General features: G+C 38.5%; 1 protein-coding gene across 1 annotated transcript in view; it reads left to right on the top strand.

Annotated features, from left to right (window-relative positions):
* Positions 1-595: 595 nt before the first annotated feature.
* Positions 596-23,905, top strand: part of LOC129433746 (A disintegrin and metalloproteinase with thrombospondin motifs 20) — a 98,290-nt gene continuing 74,980 nt past the window's right edge. The window contains exons 1-6 of the mRNA XM_055192380.2: positions 596-939; positions 1,540-1,877; positions 7,694-7,847; positions 20,616-20,863; positions 22,822-22,905; positions 23,086-23,210. Coding sequence (XP_055048355.2) covers positions 846-939; positions 1,540-1,877; positions 7,694-7,847; positions 20,616-20,863; positions 22,822-22,905; positions 23,086-23,210 — 1,043 coding nt within the window. The 5' untranslated portion in view covers positions 596-845. The remainder of the gene's footprint in view (positions 940-1,539; positions 1,878-7,693; positions 7,848-20,615; positions 20,864-22,821; positions 22,906-23,085; positions 23,211-23,905) is intronic.

Genomic DNA, 23,905 nt, shown 5'->3' with positions numbered 1-23,905 from the left:
ATAATAATGACACAAATTAATACAGTAACATACTTTCATGTTTATTGCATTTACTGCCAACATGCAAGTTCATCTGCAAGCATTAGAGATGTCTGATCTTTTCTTTGACAGATTCATGAATTTGATTAATAAAACAAATGATGATCTGTGCATGCATGATGTTGCATTCACCTTCAGAAAACATTCATTGCATTGCACCTCTTACACTGTTTATTTATTATTTACACTATAGTTTTGCATTATAGCTTTATTGTCTCTTTAACTGAATTGTAACTAACAATAAAGAAATAGCCTAACTATTTATTTTAGCTTCATTCATTAAATACGCGTTTTTATACACATTGTATTGTTGATAAACTTTTTATTTAATTAATGTGTTGACTAAAACAACTGACTAAACAAATCAAAATGTCGTGATTTATTTATTTATATGCATTTGTTAATATAACATTAACTCGGTCAGCATGCACCGCTGCATACATGCAATAAATAAACTTTTGTTGAGTTCAGTTTGGAGACGGCAGGGAGGGAGGGGGGATGTTGGGGGGCGTGCCGAGTCCTCTGATGTGTGCGTGTGTGTGTGTTTTGGGGGGTGTCCTATGGAGAGCCAAGGAGCGAAAAAAATCCCGTTGGCACCGCACAGTGCAGCGCGCGCACACACGGTCGAGTTGAGAGAGAGCCGGGCGCGCGGTATGAGTGAATCCGCGCGGATGTGCGCGTGTTAACGGCATGACGGCGGATCGTGCGAGCTGCTGTTGAAGGAGAAGAGCCGGTAAGGAGAGAGAGAGAGAGAGGAAGAGAGGGAAAGAGAGAGAGAGAGACCGCGAGAGAGCGGCGGGGGAATCATGCGGTGTCCTGCGCTCCGGCTGCTGGGTCTCGTGTGCCATCTCTCCGCGCTTTTACGCACCGCGCACACTCACAAACTACACCCGAAACAAGGTAACAACTTACCGGACACATCAATAACACAAACTTACACTTCATAGCAAAAACGCGCGCGCTTTGTGAACGTTTGCAGGCGTTTTGCCTTTAAAATGAAGTAGTTCAGTTGTAATCTAAACCGATTGCCTTGACGTTTAAATAAATAGTGTGTATATATACAATGCATACATTGTGTAGTTTGTGCATGTTAAATACTATAATGTATATAAAGGTCTGTATATATTGTGTTTTTATATTTATGCATATGTTGTGTAGATTGTGCATGATAGTCTGTACCTATATAGGATGTCTAATATTTAAATTCACATAAAAAAGGGCAGAAGGACACTTTTAAACCTGGTTATTTTACAACAAAACAATAGATGTAGTATAAATGTATTGTGTATAAAAGTCTGTGGTTGTTACATATTAATGAATCATGACCATAGTTAATATGGTGATCCACACCTGTGTCTACCTGTGTCAAAACTCACCAGGACATTAGTTGATTAAGTCATTGTAAAAATGCCTCCCAGATGACTAAAGTATCAAAATGCACCGTAAGCTGAATTCATAACTATGCAGTGATGTGTCTGAACTCTCTGTCATGCGTTTCAGAGAGCTTCATCCGACAGCTGTCATCATATGAGATCATTACTCCAGTGCGATTGAATGAGTTCGGAGAGTCCATCCCGCACCGGCTGCATTACCGCAGAAGAAAGCGCAGCGCTGACACAGAGGTCTCGGATTTGAGGGCTCATTACCGGATCGAGGCATTCGGACAGAGGTTTCATCTGAACCTGACTGCTGATTCTGGATTTATCGCTCCGACCTACACGGTGGTTCATCTGGGAGAGGAAGAGCATCAGGCCGCGGACCTTCGGCACTGTTTCTATAAAGGACACGTAAACGCTCTGCAGGAACATCAGGCCGTCTTCAGCCTCTGCACTGGACTCGTGAGTTCATCTTCATACACACATCTTCAACAGCATAGAGTATAAAAACATGAGACATCAGGCCTGGTAAACTCCAGAAGTCTGTCCACAGATGGGGTGATGGGACCGTGTCACGAACAGATATATAAACTGCCCTCTCGGTTATTTTAGATGTACTCTGGCAGAAATGGCAAGGGTGGGACAGATGGATTATTTGGGTGTGATTTGAGTTCACATGATCTCCAGCTGTCCAACACCAAATATAGTTCATTTGCAATCCTACTTCCTAACTGGTTTTAAGTGTCCTACTGTATGCTGGACAATCCAGTTAAAGCTGATAGCTGTGTTTTTGGATAAGGTTTCTAGCTATTCCCAAACTTAAACTAGATCATTTGATGACCAGCTATCATATTCCAAAACATCATGTTTCCGTCATAAACCAGCAGGGTTCTGTGGATGGATTTCTCGGAACAGTTTAACCAATTAAACCAGTATCTTCTTGCTGGTTTGCCTCAGGTTCTTATCTGCAGTATTTTGAGGATGTACTCTTGTCTCATTAGCATACGGTCATTTGTTAATGAGGTATGTTAGATGATGTGATTACTCCAGCAGTCTGTACCTGCGGGCGGTTTAATGTCTGATGAGGTCATCAGGTCATGCATCATCACATGGCGGTCTTTAACAGCAGCATCAGACGTGTTGTGTTGTCTTTCCGGCGAGGTCTCTTTAAACGTCGTAAACACCCAGAGGAAGTGCTTTTATGTTGGTTTTTGACAAAGCTTAAGCAGAAGATTGGATGTGTTCAGTGATTTTATTATTGTAGTTGCACATTAAACATCTTTTAAAGGGTTTGTACTACAGTTAGGCTGTCGTTTATCCATTTAGTTATTCATTTTAAAGGCCCATCATTTCACTATAAATTCAAGTATTCATTCCCCGAGGGCTGGGCGATATGGACAAACTTTCTATCGCCGATATACTTCTAAATTTCAGTCAATATGGTATAAATCCGATAGCGGTTTGAATGTTAAAAAGCCTTGGGATAAATTGTAAAGAATGCCCACAACGAACGTCTGTACCTATAAACTTCTGAACACATGAATTAGTCAAGTCTATGAAGCCTTTTCCTATAAAACAATATGTATTAAATGTATGTTCATCTTTAATTTGTATTTAGTCTTCATATAAAATGAAATGTAAACTCGCTGTCAAATAAACATAAGACTTTAAGGCTCACCTGTAATATTAATAAGATGCACCTGAACGTCAGTCAATGCCGTAATATAGGGGTTTCAATCTAATGCATTTCTTTAATCACAGTATTGATTTTAATAGTTCAATTAGTTTTAATCAATTTCCTATTATAGTAATATGCAGTGTTGGGGAAAGTTAGTTTTAAAAGTAATGCATTATAATATTAAGTTATTTCCCAAAAAAGTAACTAATTGCGTTACTTAGTTACTTTTCATGGAAAGTAATGATTACGTTACTTTAAAGTTACTTTTGCGTAACTTTTTTTTACTTGGCTGAGGCTTGATCTCTTTCAGGCCTTGCAGGTGTTTTTTGCTACCCAGTCTCACGAAATTATGTAATTATGGAATTTCCGTGTTTTTTCATGATCATATCACGAATTTCTGTTTATGTGTCATTGTTAGGGCTGGGTATTGGCAAGGGCGATACGATACGTATCACGATACATGTGCCATGCTACAATGTATCACGATACGATACAATACGTTGCATGTTGCGATACATTGCAGTACTGTTTCTTTTTTCATATCAAAAATGCCAAAAATAGAGATATTTTAAAGCCAAAGTGCTTCCACGCGTCGAAAGCTGCAGGTGTTTTTAAAACTTGAGACATTGGCCGAATGGTCGTATATGACAGACAACTGGACAGCGACAACTACAGCAGCGGCGGAGGAGGTCGTTTGATGCACACAGAGGAATTTGATGAGTTTTTAAAAATATCGATAGTAGAGATTGAAGATATTTTTGCACAGCCCTAGTCATTGTCACGTATTGGTTACTCAACTGCTTTTCGGCTTCGGTTTAGTGTTAGAATTGGTGTTTGCGTTAGGATGTCACTTTAAGTATTGGTTTATACTATTTTTTTCTAATTTATTTTTTATATTTTCTACATTTAAAACCATTGTTGCCTGGCGTTAGGGTTAGAGTTGGGTTTTGGTAAGGATGTCATTTTATGTAAATCTAACCCTAAACCGAACGACAATGGTAAGAAAATAGGACAAAACAGTTGAGTAGCCAATACGTGACAATGACACATAAACAGAAATTCGTGATACGATCACGAAAAACGCGGAAATTCGTGACATCACAAAAAAAGAATAAAAAAATTACATGACTATAGGTACGTAATTTCGTGTGACTGGGCTGGTTTTTATGATCGCAAAAATGTCAAGCTCTGGCCTGCCATCTACGTTTCTGACTCAAACTGTTCCCGCTTAGGCGCATAGAGTGCATAATTTTACGGTAATATGTTCAGAAATGTTATTATGCAGTACATTATTTTATTTTTAAATTGAATTAATTAAACTGAAAAGCAACTCTTATAACTTTTATAAGACTTCAGAAAAGTAATATTATTACGTAATGAACGTTACATGTAATGCGTTACCCCCAACACTGGTAATATGTGAAAGTGACCCTAAAACTTTTAAATAGTGGTAGTAGGCTATTTAATGTTACATAGGATAGTTGGACAGAAAAATGTATATTAAAGCTCTATTTGTAATGGCATAGTCATGATATATTAGATACTAACATACTATATTATATACATATTATACTCCGTGTCATAGCTGCATACATACTTTAATCTTTAGCGCGTTTCTCATCTTTTCCCTTTTCTAACCTGGGCACCTGATGGCTTAAGCCTATTTTTCTTATCCCTAATTCAGTTTGTGTTGCATTACATCAGCCGTTCTCCCTTCCTATATGGTGTCACCATTGTAGGTTGTGACTTGATGTGAACTAACCCCACACCTCCTTCTTGTACTTCTGGGTGACACTCCAAAGTCCTTATCAGATTTATTGATCGATTGGTGACAATGATATAATTTGACGCAAGGTACAGATGAGCGATTTATATCCGATCAGGCGTTCAGTTATCCTCGCCATCCTCATGGTTGCTTAGCTATGTAAGACGCCAGGGGAGTGCGCTGTGGAAGGAAGAAGCCCCTTGACCCGCATTAAACGCACGTTTTTAGATGTGAGATCGAAAAACGCTTTAATGTAGATCGAAAATGTGTTTAGAAACCATATCACCATCCAGCCCTAGGTTCCCCATCATCCTATCTGATGTGGTCACATGACTCACGTCTCTAACCCCAACGCCAGGTGACAATTTTTAAAGTTTAGAATATAAAAAAATAGTATAAACCAATACTTAATGTGACATACTAACTCAAACGCCAAATCTAACCCTAAACCGAAGCAACAATGGTTTAAAAATAGAACAAAGCAGTTGAGTAACCAATCCGTGAGAATGCCATGGAAAAATACAGTCCATGGCAGGGCCATGGAAAAATGCGGAGATCCGTGAGAATGCCACGGAAAAATGAACAAAAAAATTCCGTGACTATCCTACAGAACTTTGAGAGATCATGTTGTACAGATGTTACTCTTAATTACTGGACATCAGTCATACTTACAGGTGATGATATCAGAGATACAGCTGTTCTCACTTTCCTCAGATGATCTTCACTGTAGATGTTTATAAATCTTTTACTTTAATAGACGCTTATGGAAATGACCTCCATGCTCCTGTATAAATCAGTGGTGTCACTTTGAATAAAATCACTTTGAATAAAAAGTCTAAAAATGTAAATGCATATTATGATCTCAACCTGGATAAGCGTAGACAGAGATTTTATTGTGCTTAATGACTCACATAAGTTACCAGTTACCATTTCATAGCATTGATCAGTGTAGTGGGGAAGCCACCGTAGTAGTTTTTTTGGTAAGTCATGTACGAGCGCCCGTATGCGCGTGTGTGTACATGTCAATCAGTACTGTATTCATAAAGATACACGCGTGAAAGGAAAGTTATGTCATTTTCCATTCCCAAGGCGAGGCTGTACGTGGATGTGTCAGAAACCTGCTGTAATTCTCTCCGTTCTTATTGAAGTTTCCCCGCCTGTTACGTCCAGATGAACTGAGTCTGATGAGTGCTATTGTTGTGTGATGAGTGACGTTATGTCATTATGATGGCTGACGACTGATGCTGTCAATCACGCCTGTCAATCATTTCGAAGGGTGTACACACATCATGTGACCTCGTTCACGCACTCATAAAGCATAATAACAGGATGTTGGGTATTCATTGATGTGATTTAGTAGCTGTTGGCTGACAGATCATCAGCATTAACTCAATATTTGTAGAGTTTGCTTCATGAAGAGTGTTGAAAGACGATGTTTAACCAGTCAAGGTCACGCTGGGGGAAACATTGCAGTGGGCAAAATGAACACCAGGCCGTGGATGTTTGTGATTGACACAGATTGTAATCTAGAGACTCTCAGCGTGACATCTTAAGAAAAGCCTTGCATGATATTTCCACTCGTGTCAGATTTATTGAGCTTAGATTGAAATGAGGGATAGCGGTGGGTCTGTTAGACACGCCTCACGATGTGTGCTTTTCTTTGAGGCCAGCAGTGGAAAATGTATTAAGCGTATTTATTAAAAAATGCCAAAATACCTTTCTGTTTATAAGACTTCTGTTCTTGTGTAACATTTCTGAATGTGTGCAAGTTTTTTGTATGTCGCTTTGGAAAAAAGCATTTGTTAAATGGCTAAATTGAATTGTGTTACTGACTGTATTGCCATACTAGGAGTGTAAATCAGACTGATATGATACGATATGATATTGATTCTCTCAGCCAGCAATACGAAGTTTGCCGAATGCCAAAAACTTGTGATTTGATTCAGGGGTATATCAATCGATTCATCGATATTTAGTAATTGTTGTTCTCCCTTTATTTATAAAATGAAGAACCTGGTAAAACCAAGCGGATGTGCACACTTCAAATTTCTCTATGTCTAGTTAACACAACCAATTACATTTTAGTGAACTCACAAATGCAACCGAAATATAAAACATGAACGTTAAAAAATGTTAAGATGTCAAATAAATCTTTGGTGTCCCCAGAGCACATATGTGAAGTTTTAGCTCAAAATACCATATAAATAATTAATAATAACAACAACATGTTAAAATCGCCACTTTGTAGGTGTGTACAAAAATGTTGTTATGTGATGCACAATTGTGCTGTGAATTATTTTCTCTCCGCACTAAATGTCAGTGCTGTGATTGGATAGTGCAGATTAAGGGGCGGTATTATTATAATAAGAGCTCCTTATGACATCATAAGGAGAGCCACATTTCAATGAGCTAGTGCTTGTAGAGAATGGTTTACCAAAACTAAGTTACTGGGCTGATCTTTTTCACATTTTCTAGGTTGATAGAAGCACTGGGAACCCAATTATTGCACTTAAACAAAAAGTCAGATTTTCATGCCATGGCCCCTTTAAATTAAACTATTTGGAAATTGCATACCCTGTATAACAACTAGGGAATTTACAACAACAAAAAATGCACTTGTTGCATTGCACAGGTGGACAATAATTTCAATGAAGGCCAACAGTAAATAGACTTATTTTATGTGTGGCATCAATGCATCGCATGGTTCAACATTTGACCATTTCATCGATCCATACTGATGTATTGTTACACCCCTACTAATAACCATGAGTTACCAGTTTATTTATGGCAAGCAGTGCTTTGACTGATTGTGTGATTGTGTGTTTGTTCCTGCAGGTCGGTACGTTTACGACACAGAGCGGTCAGTTTTTTCTGGAGCCCCTGCTGAGCGCTGATGGAGAATACGAAGAGGAACATAACAAACCTCATCTCGTCTACAAGCACGACGCGCACAGAAAATCACCTGACACGCAGCCGTGCACGACCTCAGGTGAGAGCGTCAGGTGTCCGCTGCGAAGTCTGATGGATATAAACGTGTAAGATACTGTTTGTTTTAGGGCTGAGGAAAGAGATGCTAAGCAAACAGGACATTCAGTACATGCATATTGCAAAATAAAAAAAGTTTAGTTGTGTGTAATTCAGTAGTGTTGTCAGATTTGACAGGGTCAGCGTGTTCCCGTGTCTCAGCTGGATCATTTTAAGTGTCGTTTAGACGTGCTGTGCTCTGGTGTGCGCTTTGGCATGGGTGTTATTGTGAGGATTAGTGTCTTCATTATGAGCCCAGTTATTGAAATTCTTCATTTAATGAAAGTAAATCAAGTCCAGAGACTCGGACGTTCCTCAGCTCTGAGCTACAACATTCATCATCTTTACTGTTAAACACATGCAAACCAACAACTTTAGGAAAAACACCAACAGGTTATAAATCCTGACTGCGTTTCAGAGTTGTTTATTATCTGTGAAGGACAGCGTGACTCCTCTTAAAATCTCTCTTTATATTATGCAAGAGTCCTTGTGTGGTGGCATAAAGTTTGTTCATCCTTTGTTGTTCACTATTACAGGGTTTGAACAGGTTGAGCTCTGTCGACAGTATTTATGCAACAGAAAATAATTGATTTTATAATTCAATCAAATCATGTCTGAGCTATGAAGTGTTTAATAATATTCCTCATTGTCAATGCCAAACCTTTTGCATGCTGGGATGTGTCTTGCATTTGTGACGTTAAATCTGGGTCATGATTCAAAGAGTTGAACAGATATACAATTGGTGAGGATTAAAAGAGTCACGGCGTCACAGCTTGGATCTGATAAGAGCATGCAATGATCCAGATGCTCAGATACTGAACGCTTTGAAGAACCACTGATATACCTGTAGTGATGGTACGGGTTAAGCTTGTTGCCGTTTATAAATAATAATAAATGTTTTACATTTTCTATTGATGTTTGCCTGTGCAAAACCTGCTACAGTGATAGGGTGTTAGAATTGTTGATGTGGCTAGTTGCTATGGTGTTGCTAGGTGTTCTCAACAGTTGTTATAGAGTTAATGGGTATTCTTGAGAGTTGTTATGGTGTTGATAGGTCTTCTGGAGGGTTGCCATGACATTTATAGGTGTTATGGAGGGTTGTCATGGGATTGCTAGATATTCTGAACTTTTGGTAGGTTGCTATGGCATTGCCGGGTGCCCTGGGTGAGAGTTAAGGTGTTGCTTGGTGATCTGGAGGGTTGGCATGGCATTGTTAGGTGTTCTGGTGGGTTGCTATGGCATTGCTAGGTGCCCTGGGTGGTAGTTAGGGTTTTGCTAGGTGTTTGCTAGGTGAGTTATTATGGTATTGATAGATGTTCTGGAGGGTTGCCATGACATTTCCAGGTGTTATGGAGGGTTGTCATGGGATTGCTAGATGTTCTGAACTTCTGGAGGGTTGGCATGGCGTTGCTAGGTCTTATGGTGGGTTGTCATGGAATTGCTAGATGTTCTGAACTCCTGGTAGGTTGCTATGGCATTGCTGGGTGCCCTGGGTGAGAGTTAAGGTGTTCCTCTGTGTTCTGGAGGGTTGCCATGATATTTCTAGGTGTTATGGAGGGTTGTCATGGGATTGCTAGATGTTCTGCACTTCTTGAGGGTTGGCATGGCATTGCTAGGTGTTCTGTTGGGTTGCTATGGCATTTCTAGGTGACCTGGATGGTAGTTATGGTGTGTTGGTAGGTGTTCTGGTGGGTTGCTATGCCATATGTGGCCTGGGTGGTAGTTGTGGTGTTGCTAGGCTTTCTGGTGGGTTGCTATGGCATTTCCAGGTGCCTTGTGGGGTTGAAAGCCTGTGATGTGATAGTATTTCAGTAAGCATGGCACTTTAAAACATAATTGGTTAGAAAAGCACATAAAGGTAATGTATTTTAAATCCAGGGTGTTGTCTGAAAATATTTCCAAAGCTTTGCGTGTTATGGCTGGACAAGTGAGTCATGCTTTCTATTCACAGACACGTCTGCTGTTCATCTCAGTTTCTCAAACATCATCTCAGATTCTCAAGCTCAGCAGTTTTATTGCTCATAGACTGATCTTTGATAGCTGAGTGAATTAGAAACGGTTTTTTGTTATATTTTAGGGAAGTATTGTCGGCTGTTTATCATTCAATTTCATTATTATTATGAACTATACGCAGTTAGACACCTCAACTGATTCCTCAATCTCAACTCTTGACATAGTTTTAAAATGAATGTGGACAACTTAGCTTAGATCATTTGGTCTTGGAAAAAATGTATGAGAAATGTTTGAGCTCATATATCATGATTTGGTATCTTGCAAATCTGAGCAAAGCTTAAAACATGGTTGAGATCTTTCGTTAAACTGTAGAGAAATGAGAAACTTTTTTCTTTATGAAATCACAATGTTGTGTAAGAGATTCAGATATTAAATTTGTGTGAATTTATTTCTTTTCTATTCGTGCATGTAAACAAGTGACATGTCTTTATATAAGCAACATTTAATAATTTATATAATCAGTTATATCATGATTATGCTATTGCATTAGTTTTGCATCGGGATCAAGAGTTTACCCTGCATGTGTCTGGTCTTGTTTTCACAAATGAGTCGTGTGTTTGGCTTTGATTCTGTCAGTTTCATCCAGTTAATCGCTGTGTCTTGCTGTAGCAGTGTAATCACCTGTAAGCTGTTACACCTGTCTCCCCGAGCGAATCGCCCGCCCGTCCGCTCTTCGCCCCTCCTTCTGCCGCTGGCAGCGTGCGAGTGCCAGAGATCCGAGCCAGAGTCTTTAAGGGCGAGAGTGAGGCGGTGTGGTCACAACACGCACCCATCAGCCTGAGCCAGCGGCGCTTCAATATGGAGCTGCTTAGTATCTGGACTCAATCTTAGCATTTTGAGGCCTTCAAAAAGCAATGATGCCAGAAAAGCTCAGTTACAGATTGAAACTGTTTGTTTCACATTTGATGCGTGCCAGCACTGCGGATAGACATGGTGATGGCCATGGGATTAACTGTGATCTTGGGTTTTTACATGTTGGTTTGTAATTGTTGCTCTCTTTGACATAAAGCTGTCAGATATAATTTAGTTGTGTGTGTTTGAGGAAATCCAGAATGAAAACAGCCCGGTGTTAAGTGTTTTAAGAACATTTCCTGCTTGGACTGTTGTGTTTGCGTCATTTATGAGGCGTTCAATACAGAACGATCTGTACAGCTTCAGTGAACATTAAACATAGCAGGAAGTTTTATAAAAAATAAATACTTAAAAAAATAGTTAACTAGTCTCTTATTGCACATTTCAAGTTTAGCAGTGACCCGTGTTCATCAAAATCACTAAACGTCAGGCGTCTTTAACCAATCTTTCAGTGCATTTATTTGCATTTAGAGTCTTTGTGCATGGGGAACCGGCGCGGGGGCCGAATTTGGCCCACTTCAGCTCACCACAGCAGGTTGTACAGTGACATAAAGGGCGTCTTTGTGAGGGTCAGTGATGTCACGGTCCTGGGACACATGAAAGGGAAGATGGGACGTGTTTGGATTGTGCCAACTGTCCCAGTTTTCTGAACTTGGGGAAATGCCAAGTGGCCTCAAGATCAGACAGCTTTCTCACGAGTGGGTCAGCGTGCAAATGTAATTTAGTGGAGATCAAACTAAAATCATATCGCTCTTTTATAGCTCTGCAATAAAACTGGTTGTTGTACAATAACAATAAATGTACTCTGCATGGCTCAGATACTTTTAGGTTTGGAAAAAAACTTTTTATGAGAGATGTTTGATTCAAGTTCCCTTGATATCTTGGCAATCCTGTGTGTACAATATGTTAAGATATGTGAGAAGTTTATTTGGTGTTTGATCACATTGTGTTTATCTCTTAAATGATTGGTATGGGTGAGTATTTTCTGCTCTTTAGTGTTTCAGTTTTTGCTCTGAGATTCATCTGAGAAATGATGCTGAAGACATCAATTGCAGATGTTTTGATTATCATGAACGTTTCATTTTAATGCGCTCCAGAAATTCTGTCGAGATGCCAACAACCTTTCGATTTTGATTTTGCTCACAAATCATTCCAGTTTTATAATTAACCTCCCCATCAATAGGAAGTTACGATCGACTTTACTTCCGTATTGACGTATTTCCGAGTGAAATGGAAAATTACACAAGGAAAATAGTGGACGTGGTTTGTGTATTCCACTGTGAATTGATTTGATAAAAAAAAGTAGGCGTTTTATTCAGAAATGGAACTTGCTACATACTGACACTTAGAGGGGGTGGAGTTAATGCACGCCCCGCCCAAGCCGTCTAGATGACGTCATCAGGGAAGGATGTACATTTTTAGACAATTTATGAGGGCACATGAATTTAAAAAAAATTATGACCCACACGGATAAATTGTTTATAATGAACACTGTAATATTTTAGTAACAAATACGAATAGTCAGATTGGATTTCATGGGGACTTTAAGAAATTAAAGGGGCCATGGCACAAGACTTTTTTAAGATGTCAAATAAATCTTTGGTGTCCCCAGAGCACATATGTGAAGTTTTGGCTCAAAATACCATATAAATAATTTATTATAACATGTTTAAATTGCCACTTTGTAGGTGTGAGCAAAAATATGCCTTTTTGGGTGTGTCCTTTAAAATGCAAATGAGCTGATGAAATTCAAACACTGATCACAATGATGGTGATTTTTTACAATTAAAACTCAATTGTGCTTTTCTCTGCACTAAATGTCAGTGCTGTGGTTAAATAGTGCAGATTAAGGGGCAGTATTATTATAATAAGAGCTCCTTCTGACATCACAAGGAGAGCCAAATTTCAACAACCTGTTTTTTTACATGTGCTTGAAGAGAATGGTTTACCAAAACTAAGTTACTGGGTTGATCTTATTCACATTTTCTAGGTTGATAGAAGCACTGGAGACCCAATCTTATGGGACTAAAAATATTTCTGCATTAGAGAAGTTAAAGTTTTTATATAGGACCATACATCCAAAAATGGTTCTTTTATGGTTCTTCATGAAGCACCTTGATTTATTCTTTCCTTAATTTCATGAACAGGTTGTTTCCATTACAGCTGTACTGGTGTATTTTTTCATGACCGGACCGGATCAGCAATCAGGACTACAGCGATCTGTTTTATAATCAAATAGATATTCAATATTTGAGCCACATGTACAATAAGAGCTTGAAATGGTGATGCGTGTCTGCATTCGTCTGTGGTTTCGTTTTACAGTCCTGAACGCTCTGTCAGTGATCTCAGTTCTGGCTCGTCTCAAGTTGAGAGATGTGTTTCAATAATAAGGGCTGTTACAGTCAATGTCTCGGTTTATCTCAACACCTGCAGGTGGATCCATTTACATCTGTCATTGTACAAAGCACTTCGGTCCTGTTAAGTACCTCCGGTAATGATGTGGACATTTTTGTTATAGTACAGAAACCTCACTGTTGAAATCTTACAGCTGAATCTCTCAAATCAAATCTGATTTAGACCTCACTAGACCTCATAGAATCAATGCCAAAGAATGTCAGTCATTTTGTACTGCTCACTGGCGATGAGTAAAGTTAGTACAGATCTCAGATCAGTGAAGTATTAAAGAAGAGGGCTGCCCAGACAGCAAACGACTCCAAGACGGATCCACACCAATGTCAGCAGCTCGGTGCAGATCCGGCCTGGAATCGTCTACTGTCTGGAAGTATTGTGCACTAAATTTTCACATTATGAATTTTGATAGATGAATAATAAGAGTTGTTTACATGGTAATGACATATTATGAGCCTCAAACACGATTGTTTCCTCGTTCTTATGTAAACCTTGTGCATGCAAAAGACCGCTGGAAAACAGACCAATCTCAACATAACACCAACTGTGACGTTACAGTCGAGATGTACGACCCCAACATTAAATTACACATTAAATTAATTACAATGTTTTTACGATGCTAAAAAAAGTTGTGACTGCTGAGTTAGCGCTTTATGCTAGTTAATGCTATATGTTAGTTGCTAGTGAATGCTATATGCTAGTGAATGCTATATGCTAGTTTATGCTGCTACCCAGTCTCACAAAGTTTCGTGATATAGTCAGATATTTTTTTTTATTTTTTTTGTGATATCACGAATTTCCGTGTTTTTTCGTGATCGTATAACGGATTCGTGTTTTCGTGTGATTATCACGGATTGGTTACTCAACTGCTTTTTCCTATTTTTAAACCATTGTCGCTTTGGTTTAGGGTTAGATTTGGTGCTTGCATTAGAATGTCACTTTATATATTGGTTTATACTATTTTTCTGATTTATTGATTTATATGTCGCCTGGCGTTAGGGTTAGAGTTGGGTTTGGGTAGGGATGTCATTTTATGTAAATCGAACCCTAAACCGCAGTGAAAATGGCAAGAAAATAGGACAAAACAGTTGAGCAACCAATACGTGATAATCACACGAAAACAGGAATTCGTTATACGATCATGAAAAAACGTGAAAATTTGTGATAATATCACCAAAAAAGAATAAAAAAAATATGTGACTATATAACGAAACTTCGTGAGGCTGGGCTGTTATGCTGTATGCTAGTTTATGCTATATGCTAGTTTATGCTATATGCTAGTTTATGCTATATGCTAGTTTATGCTATATGCTAGTTTATGCTATACGCTAGTTTATGCTATACGCTAGTTAATGCTATAAGCTAGTTAATGCTATAAGCTAGTTAATGCTATACGCTAGTTAATGCTATATGCTTGTTAATGCTATATGTTAGTTTATGCCATATGCTAGTTTATGCTATATGCTAGTTTATGCTATATGCTAGTTTATGCTATATGCTAGTTTATGCTATATGCTAGTTTATGCTATGTGCTAGCGCTTAGCCTGAAGTTCTACTATTGACGTTACAGTTACGTTTTGCAGGTCCATATTGAAAAAACACAAACTTATCACTCAGAAACGTCCATTAACAATCTCCAAACAATTGATTATTCCTTAAAATCTGTCTCTTCATCTGATACAGACTCAAACATAAGATCTGTTAACATACACACTCTGAGAAACAGCCAATCAGAGCAGAGCTCAACATTATTATTCATGACCCTTTCAAATAAGGTAATAATAGACCATTTCATTCTAAGGGCAAATCCCAGGGTTGCGAAACGACATGTAACATTTTTGCACTTTATAAAGCCACAAACCTTCTGTGTAGATATCAGAGAACAATTTAACAGATTATTACATAGCATTTTTTGGCACCTTTAAGGATCATTCTGGCCGTCTTTATATTCTGTAAGTTGTTATGATTTTACCAGCGTGTATGTGTGTGGTGTGTGTCTGTGTTCCTCACGCTCACATGGCAGGTCTCTGAACAGCCGCTAATGACAATGCTGGCGTTTATCTCTTTCTTTTGCTCAGCATGCGTCTGGCTTTGTTGTGCTGGTGGTCAAAGGAAAGAGATGAGGGTTGAGGAGGATACGGGCCACTTCATGTCATTCATCTGAATGTAGATCATCTGTGTGTGCTTGCATGTGAAGAACGAGTTTTACAGGCCGGCGTCTCTGTTACCAGGAGAAAGTTTGAACTGATCCATTATTACACTTTCTGACTGCATTGCTCTCTTGAGATCTTGAAGGTGTCCAGTGACGTGTCCTGCCGCCCAGATCGATGGGACGTGGGGATGCGACTTGTCTTTGTAAAGGTCGAGGTTGTGGTCAGAAAAGGCTTCTTATGAAATCAGCTCACCAAATTCTCGACCTTTTGTACGAGACAACAGAATTGTGACTGGGTTGTCTCACAGAGAGACGCTTGTACTGATTCACCCACCCGCCCACTATAGAGAGCGCTCAAACCGCGAGTTAATGGTATCAAAGATTTCGGCTAAAGGTTCAAACCCTGGTTTCATGACAGCCAGGGATTTGCTATGTGTTAGATGAAGAAATCTTGCATTGTGTTGCCGTCCTCCGTTGTTCACTTCTGAATATTGAATGATGTCACGTTATTGAAGTGAAGTTCATTCTGAAGCAGTTTCTTTCCTCTGTGTTTGTCTCTGTGTGAAACTGGAGGGCTGATCCGTCACGTTAAGAGCCTGCTGTCGACCCTCAGCGCTGTTTACTGAAGAACTTCCTGCTCGTATGTTTGCTCAGGGATTTCTGCCTTTCAGCACGAGCTAAAGATGTGAACACAACTCCAAGATTCACCAGTCGAGTTTCACAAAAAAACAACAACATCCATTCTGTTAAAGACAACAAAAGAGAAGAGTCAGCTGTGTGTTTGTGTGCCACACCTGCAGTAGAGAATAAAGACGTTTGTAAAGAAATAACATGAATCAATCATTGGTATCAATCAAAAGCGCTAATTTTTGTGTGATTTATAGTGTTATTTACTGTCATCTCAGGGTTTAATGGTTGTGAAGTGTTGATTTTTAAGTGTTTAGTGTGTTTGGTCTGTACACTGATGAGGTCACAGGTCAAAGGTTATGGAGACACACACTGACAGCTCAGAGTTTATAGTAGGACTGAACACGCTGAAAGAGACATCTGAACGATGCTGTGTGTGTGCCAAGGGTTTCATCTGTTGTGTTTTTGTGTATGTTAACTTGCTCCTAATAAAATCTGTAGATCTTCAGTGGTCACCTCCACGTCTGTGTGACGTATCTCTTCTTAACCGCGATTTGTAGTTCTGCATATAGGACCTGCGTCATAGCTGCCACTTAAACTTCTGCATTGTTGTTCCCATCGACACATGCAAATAGCTAGAAGGCAGTGTGTCCACGGGCATGTTACACAGGGTTCCCACGGGTCCTTATAAATTCTTGAAAGTTTGTGAATCTGGGGAAATAATGCAAGGCCCTGGGAAGTTTTTGAAAATATACATATTCATACAATTCTAGACTTTTTAAGCACACGTGCAAAACTGTTCACTTTAAATGCTTATATCTTCTGTATGCGAATGTTGATTCATACCAAAAAGCTTTTTTGCAAAGTTATGTTTGACAAATGAAAATGTCTTGGGTTACGTATGTAACTGTTGTTCCCTGAGAAGGGAACGAGACGCTGCGTCTCCCTTTCCATACTTCCTGCATCCCTGTAACGTCGTCTTTGGCAATTTTTCAGATAGTGATATACTTCCTGACTCATGCGTCACCCTGTCTTTGTCGTTAAGCCTCATCATTGGTTGAATTTGATATACACATTCAGACACACTTACCCCTGGAGGCGTCCCCAAAGTGTCACTGCAGTGACGCAGCGCGAGTTCCCTTGTAAGGGAACTGTAACAATGTATCTTAAAAGGTAACACAATGTAACCTTGCTCTCACTTGAAATGTGTCCCCACATTTAATCCTTGAATTTGAGGGTGTTGGACCTGGAAAGTCCTTAAAAGGTAATTGAATTTGAAATGAACTAAGGTGTGGGAACCTTGGTTACAGTATAAAAGCAAAATCAGCTTAGTAGACTTTCATTGCAGATTGAATTGTTAAAAATCGCTTTTCAACTTAGTCCATCATTGTTTGTACCGTCGTGAGAGGAAATGCGACACAGATTATTTATTTTACTTGAGGGGTTTTAGCAGGTCAATCACAGCACTTGCATTCCACGTAAAATTGACATGTTGTTACAGTCAACGCAAAAGTATAAATTGGACTTTAACTCAAGAATGTTAAATAATTTTTTATGAGAAATTCATTCGGTCTAAGGGCACCAACTAACGATTATTTTCATAATCAATAAATCAGGCGATTAATCGACTAATCGGATAAAAATATGTAAGGAATAATTGACGACAGGCCATTGAATTATAAGAAAATAATGCACACCCAAGGTGGTTATGCGGCACAACGTGAAACGGAATTTTTAATAAAGGACCGGAATCAGTTATTCCTTACATATTTTTATCCGATTAGTCGATTACTCGCCTGATACCATGGTTACCAAAAACATTGCTCTGGCGCCTATTTTTAAGACAATTTAATGGTAAGGTGTGCGGTTATTGAAAAATAATCAACACCCATGATGTGCAGAAACCAAAATCATTACTAAAACAGCGAATCATATCTAGTTTAAATGTTTGTAAAGCCCTCTCGTGGTTTGAAAGAAATCCCCGGTTTCTACAAATGATCTCAATGTTTAGTTCACAGCAAACTTTGTGTTGACGTCTGTGTTTGTGTGGTAAAGGTTGTGTCAACATCTTATCATCATTGACCCACTGCTCTCAAACCAAACACATGTGATGATTGTACAGTAGTTTACACTAAAGTTTGCTTGGATTGTGTGCTTGTGTATTAGTGAGAATAAACACACTTACAGATGGCAGCGTTGAGAGTTTGGAAGCCGCTCTTCAGGAAAAGCTTTAGGTCACGGCTTAACCCAACACAAGCGCTGTGTCCTGCGGTTCAAACTGTGTTATTTTAATTTGCCGGAGTTTCCTGTGGTGAATGCTGGGGTTTGTTCAAAGCGCTCGACTTGATGATGCTGATGAGAAATGGCCTGAACCGACCTCAGATGGGACATTAAAGCCAATTTAATCCAGGAGACGTTTGCTCTGTATGGTCTGAAATAAAGACAGATGATGATGTCACATAATTAGCTTATTACTTGCAAGACTCACATCTGATGTGACAGGATTGTGTGATCTGTGTTAAGTATCACTCGAAGAAAACACACAGTTTAGTGTTTAAAGAAAGCCTGTAAACGTTTCACACGATGCACACAGTGATACTGTATGTACCGTATAGTATTCTGTACCGTGGTATGTGTATATTACAGTACTGTAAGGGTTTACATTCACAAGCGTTCCTCTGCTGAGTTGGATTTTTCCTGTGGGCTGGAGTTTCGTCACACGTGGCTTTATTCCAGCATGATCCGCTCTGACATAATCCCACATGTGGCTGTATATCAGAGCGCAGACGTGTCTGCAGACAGCTGCGCATGCCAGAGTTTACATCAGCACGTTCAATGCACTGATATCCTGCAATGAAACATTTCTCTATGTTAAAGGATTGGTGCAATTCACCTACAAATGTGCTCTCATGTGTACGAATAAATAAGTAAATTTAAAGGGTTATGTTTCCATTACATATTTTTATGCAAATTTATGCAAATGCAGGATAATCACATTTAAATAATTCTGAATGGAAACACCAAGATGTGCATTAATACTAAAAATGTGTTTAAAACTTAATTGAGTCAGATACATTTACATGCATGTGCATAAACTACAATGGAAACAATTTAACCCTATTTTGTGTAAAAAAAAGTTGCAATGGGCGGCATAACTAGACTAACCAGCGTACTGATATTATTGCACAGCGAAGTCTGTTATCTAAGTAGTTTTTTAGTAAAATAACTTTTCCAAACTGTCTTTTTTGACTAGTCTGTGTTCTCAAACAGCAGGAATCTTACTCCGAATGCATGAAGCACAAAATTTAAAAAAATGATTCGGCAATTCCAGTGTTATGGATGTGACATTTGCAGTCAAAACTTGAAATATAATTTCTCAGAAAATGTATTTATTACCAATGTATTGAACCATCTGTTTATATTTATCCTGATGATCGAGTCCAGACATCAGAAAAATATCCATCTATACTCATGTATATTTCTCTTATCTAAAATAGAAACCATGTGTTATGGACGTGACCAAAAAATAGCACAAGGAGACAACCACTGATCTATATAAATGACTGGATTGCGCATGATGTCACAATTGTGAAGCCACTATGCCGCCATATTGGTATGCCCAAACATTAGATTAAATTAATAAGACTCAATAGGATAAAACACTACGTCTCCGTTTTTATATCTTAAGTCTTTCAGATAACATTATTACAATGCAAACCTCCTAAGCATGTACATAGTTATTATACGTACTATACATTAATCTTTATTAGAATAGCGAACATTATTATTACATTATTAATGGGAAATGTGCTCATTTCTGAAATGTAAATAAATAATCATGCTTTAAGTATCGTATGTGCATGCAATCATTTGCTGTTTTTGTAATTATTTTCTGTTATACAGTATTGTTTTTGTTCGTACAGTAAAATGCGTTAACAATGTTAATGGCGTGTATTTTGAAACAGATAACGTTTTAAACCGTGTTTAGACTAACATTTGATTAAGCAATATAAAAACAACACCACATTTCAATGCCGCTGTTTATAAAAAGCCATAGAATAAAAGTCGTCTTTACTTTACAACTTATTTAGAGAAATAGCGTTGACCGTGTTTGCTCTTAACGCAATAAAACTTTATTTACAAATCTGTGTCATTACAACAGAATGCAGCAGACATACTCACCTTAACGTTTTCTATAAATCACTTATCCTGCCTGATTTAAACATAAACATGAAAATAACATCAGAAGAACAATTAATTAACGTACACATATCCTAAAAATAAATCTTGTGTGACTGATATGCTGTAAACCGGGTGAATTTAGATCATGATTTTGAATGCAAGTCAATGACGTCCTCTGCTGGTTGGGAATACCAAGATGGCCGCTCGAAATCTGCGGTGGCTTCACTTCTCGCTGTTACGTTAAACGTTATGTGCAATCCAGTCATTTATATAAATTAGTGGAGACAACATACTTTGTAGGATTTTTGTGATGGCCCAAACCAAAAGCAATAATACCCAATAAATGCAGCAGAAGGGTTGGCTCTTTAATGAACATTTAATATTTATGAGGAAAAAAGTTATGTATGTGACATTTCTCTGTTAAGGATGTGACAATTGGAACTATGAAAAAAAAGGTGGAAACATAGCAAATGAATCATTTCATATTTTTTTCCACAGAGCATCATACCAGCAGACACATCAGTCTCCATAGCAACAGAACTCTGAAAGAGGAAGTGACATCAATACAGGAAACGATGCACAAACGCACGATTCACACCAAAGATGATCCCAGCGACCCCCATTCCCGTAAGAAGAGGTTCCTGTCGTACCCGCGCTTCGTAGAGCTGATGGTGACGGCCGACACCAAGATGGTGCGACATCACGGACGAAACCTGGAACACTACATACTTACAATCATGTCAGTAGTAAGTGAAGTATTAATTTATTACTTTCTCTCTCTTATACCAGTTAAAGACATCAATGAGGGTTTAAATAGTGACTTGATCTGTGCTCCTGTATAGCTCATGGTTGAGCATTGCATTAGCAGTGCAAAAGTCATGGGTTTGAACCCAGGAAACATGTTTACTAATAAAAAAAAACATCTGCCAGATGCATAAATGTAATGTAAGTCCTGTTACTCAGATGCTTCCCGAGAAAAAGCCTCCTGGTTTTCTTCAAGTTCCCAACTGTGCTCTTATTTGCCAAATTGCCTGTAATCCTCTGAAAACAAATTTTGTAGTTTGTCATTGTTTTATGTTCTTATGTATAAGCTCATAAAATCTGCTGTTACTCTTATTAATGTCTCATAAATCTATCTGAAAGGATTTCAAGGGTTGATCAATAATTAATCCCATGTCTTGTGTGTGATATACTTGTTTACTTCAGCGTAGACTTGGCTGGATTTATACCACATGGCTGATTCGTGATATGAAGCATTAGGGGATCTCTCTACCGTCTGCATTTCTTCAGTCCATTTATATTGTGGTGCCGTTTTGGGTTCATATTTATAGTACAATAAATATTTATGTTTTGTTCCATAGGACAGTTATTTTTGTGTAACTATTGCTGTCAGCAGAGAACTACAATGATGGATGGTTATTGTTCATAATAGCATACTTACTTAGGAGTAAGTATGCATACAAAATAATGCAGAATTTGCATAAATATACTACACTGCAATGCATGCCGCACTATCCCACAATGCAGTGCATTTAGCAGATGCTTTTATTAAAAGCAACTTACAAAAAGCAAAGTAATAAAGTTTGCACACTGAGTCTGAAATTCTTGTAAAAAATAAATATGACCTCACATTGTTTACACACAGCCCCCAAAACTTTCGTCCATCATAAATGGTGCAGACGCACTTTCGCAAACTGATCTCATGAATTTCCATGGGATAGTCACCGAATTTTTTGCTCATTTTTCCGTGGCATTCTCACGGATCTCCACATTTTTCCGTGGCCCTACCACAGACTTTCTTTTCTGTGGCATTCTCACGGATTGGTAACTCAACTGTTTTGTCCTATTTTCTTACCATTGTTGATTCAGTTTAGGGTTGGATTTACATAAAATGACATCCTTACCCAAACCCAACTCTAACCCCAACGCCAGGCAACAATTTAAAGTTTAGAAAATATAAAAGAATACATCAGAAAAAATAGTATAAACCAATAGTTAAAGTGACATACTAACGCAAACACCAAATCTAACCCTAAACCGAAGCGACAATTGTTTGAAAATAGTACAAAACAGTTGCTTAACCAAACCGTGAGAATGCCACGAAAAACAAAGTCCGTGCTAGGTCTATGGAAAAATGTGGAGATCCGTGAGAATGCCACAGAATTTTTTGCTAATTTTTTCCGTGAGGGAACTTTGTGAGATCATGTTGCCCGAGTTCGATTCCCGGCTCAAGGTCCTTTGCCGATCCCGTACCCCTCTCATATACATTGTCTGTCAAATAAAGGCTAAATGTCTCAAATATTGATGATGTCATGGTGGTGTGTGTGCTTTAGGCGTGTTTTTTCGGCCAATCAGGAGACTCCATGAGTTTGTTGAACATTGACAGTGAGTTATTGTCAGGATGTCTCATCCTGGCTTCCATATGTGATGCGTCTGGCTGTCTATCTTTGTGTATCTCTTTCCTTTATAGCAGTCTTGTTGAGCTCGTCCCTTCTGCTTCTTTTAAACACTGAATGTTTATAGTCAGTTAATGACTTCCTGACAGACTTTTAGGGTTTACCCTTAGGAGTTTAGTGACTGAAGCAACATGTTATAATATTACTGGCATTATGTTGTAGTGAGAGAGATGCACATATGCCAGATGTTGTTGTGTTGTATGATATATAACTAATCTTTGCTTTACTATTTTTTTGTGTGGTTTTAGGTTGCTGCGATCTACAGAGACCCCAGTGTAGGAAATCTCATAAACATCATGATTGTCAAACTCATTGTTGTACATAATGAACAGGTAATCTCACATTTAAAGTCTTCTCAGAAAAGAGCACGAAACAAAGTCTTTTGAAATTCCTCCACTTCTCCCCTCCCAAAAAAAAACCTTTAGAGGAAACATCTGAGACAAAGTTGCAAAGCATGCGTTATGTCTACTGAGCTACACCAAAGAAACCTGTGCACATTTTTGTCTTCTCAGGAAGGGCCGAACATAAATTTCTATGCAACCTCGACGCTGCATAACTTCTGCGTCTGGCAACAAAGTCACAATGTTTTGGACGACAGTCACCCGAATCATCATGACACGGCCCTTCTCATAACCAGGTGACCTCACCTTTGACCTCATGACCAGGCCCAAACGGAATCCGCTCCCGCACATTTCTAAGGAAAAATTTAATGTCTGTCATTGACAAACACACATACCCATCGCTTGAGCGTGTTTGTAAGCAGTAGCCGTCATTGACACCAAGCACGCATCCCACGCATGTTTATATGAGCAGTACATAAACCCACTTTTAATGATAGAGAGCACGAACCATTTAATATTTGATAAGGAGATCTCACTTAACTTTGTCGCCTATGTTACGCGGCAGTAAGCACTCAGCAGCACATGATCATTTCAAATCCGAAGACGAATGCTATGTTTAATATAAAGTTTATATTGCGGTGTAAAAATTATGGGTAACACTTTACTTGAAGGATTTATAAGACTGATGCCTTCATAATCATGACATGATATACACTGTAGCAGAATAATGATCAAACTTAAGAAACTATAGCTTTATGGGTTAACATTACATTAAACTGTCATTAAATGTCATTAAGTGTTAATACTATGCCAAATAATTTTAAATACCTTAACAAAATGCAACAGACACTTAAAAAGATTATGTATGTGCACAATAAATAAAAAACTAACAACTAACAGAACTTGTTCTTCCTCACACAGAGGATTCTGAAATCTGACATAGAAAAAAACATAAATTAATTTAATTAATTTAATGTAATTACCTGTTTTT

Source organism: Misgurnus anguillicaudatus, chromosome 6, assembly GCF_027580225.2.
Source record: "Misgurnus anguillicaudatus chromosome 6, ASM2758022v2, whole genome shotgun sequence".
NCBI classification, from domain to species: Eukaryota; Metazoa; Chordata; class Actinopteri; order Cypriniformes; family Cobitidae; genus Misgurnus; species Misgurnus anguillicaudatus.
This window is presented reverse-complemented; position numbering and strand designations above follow the sequence as displayed.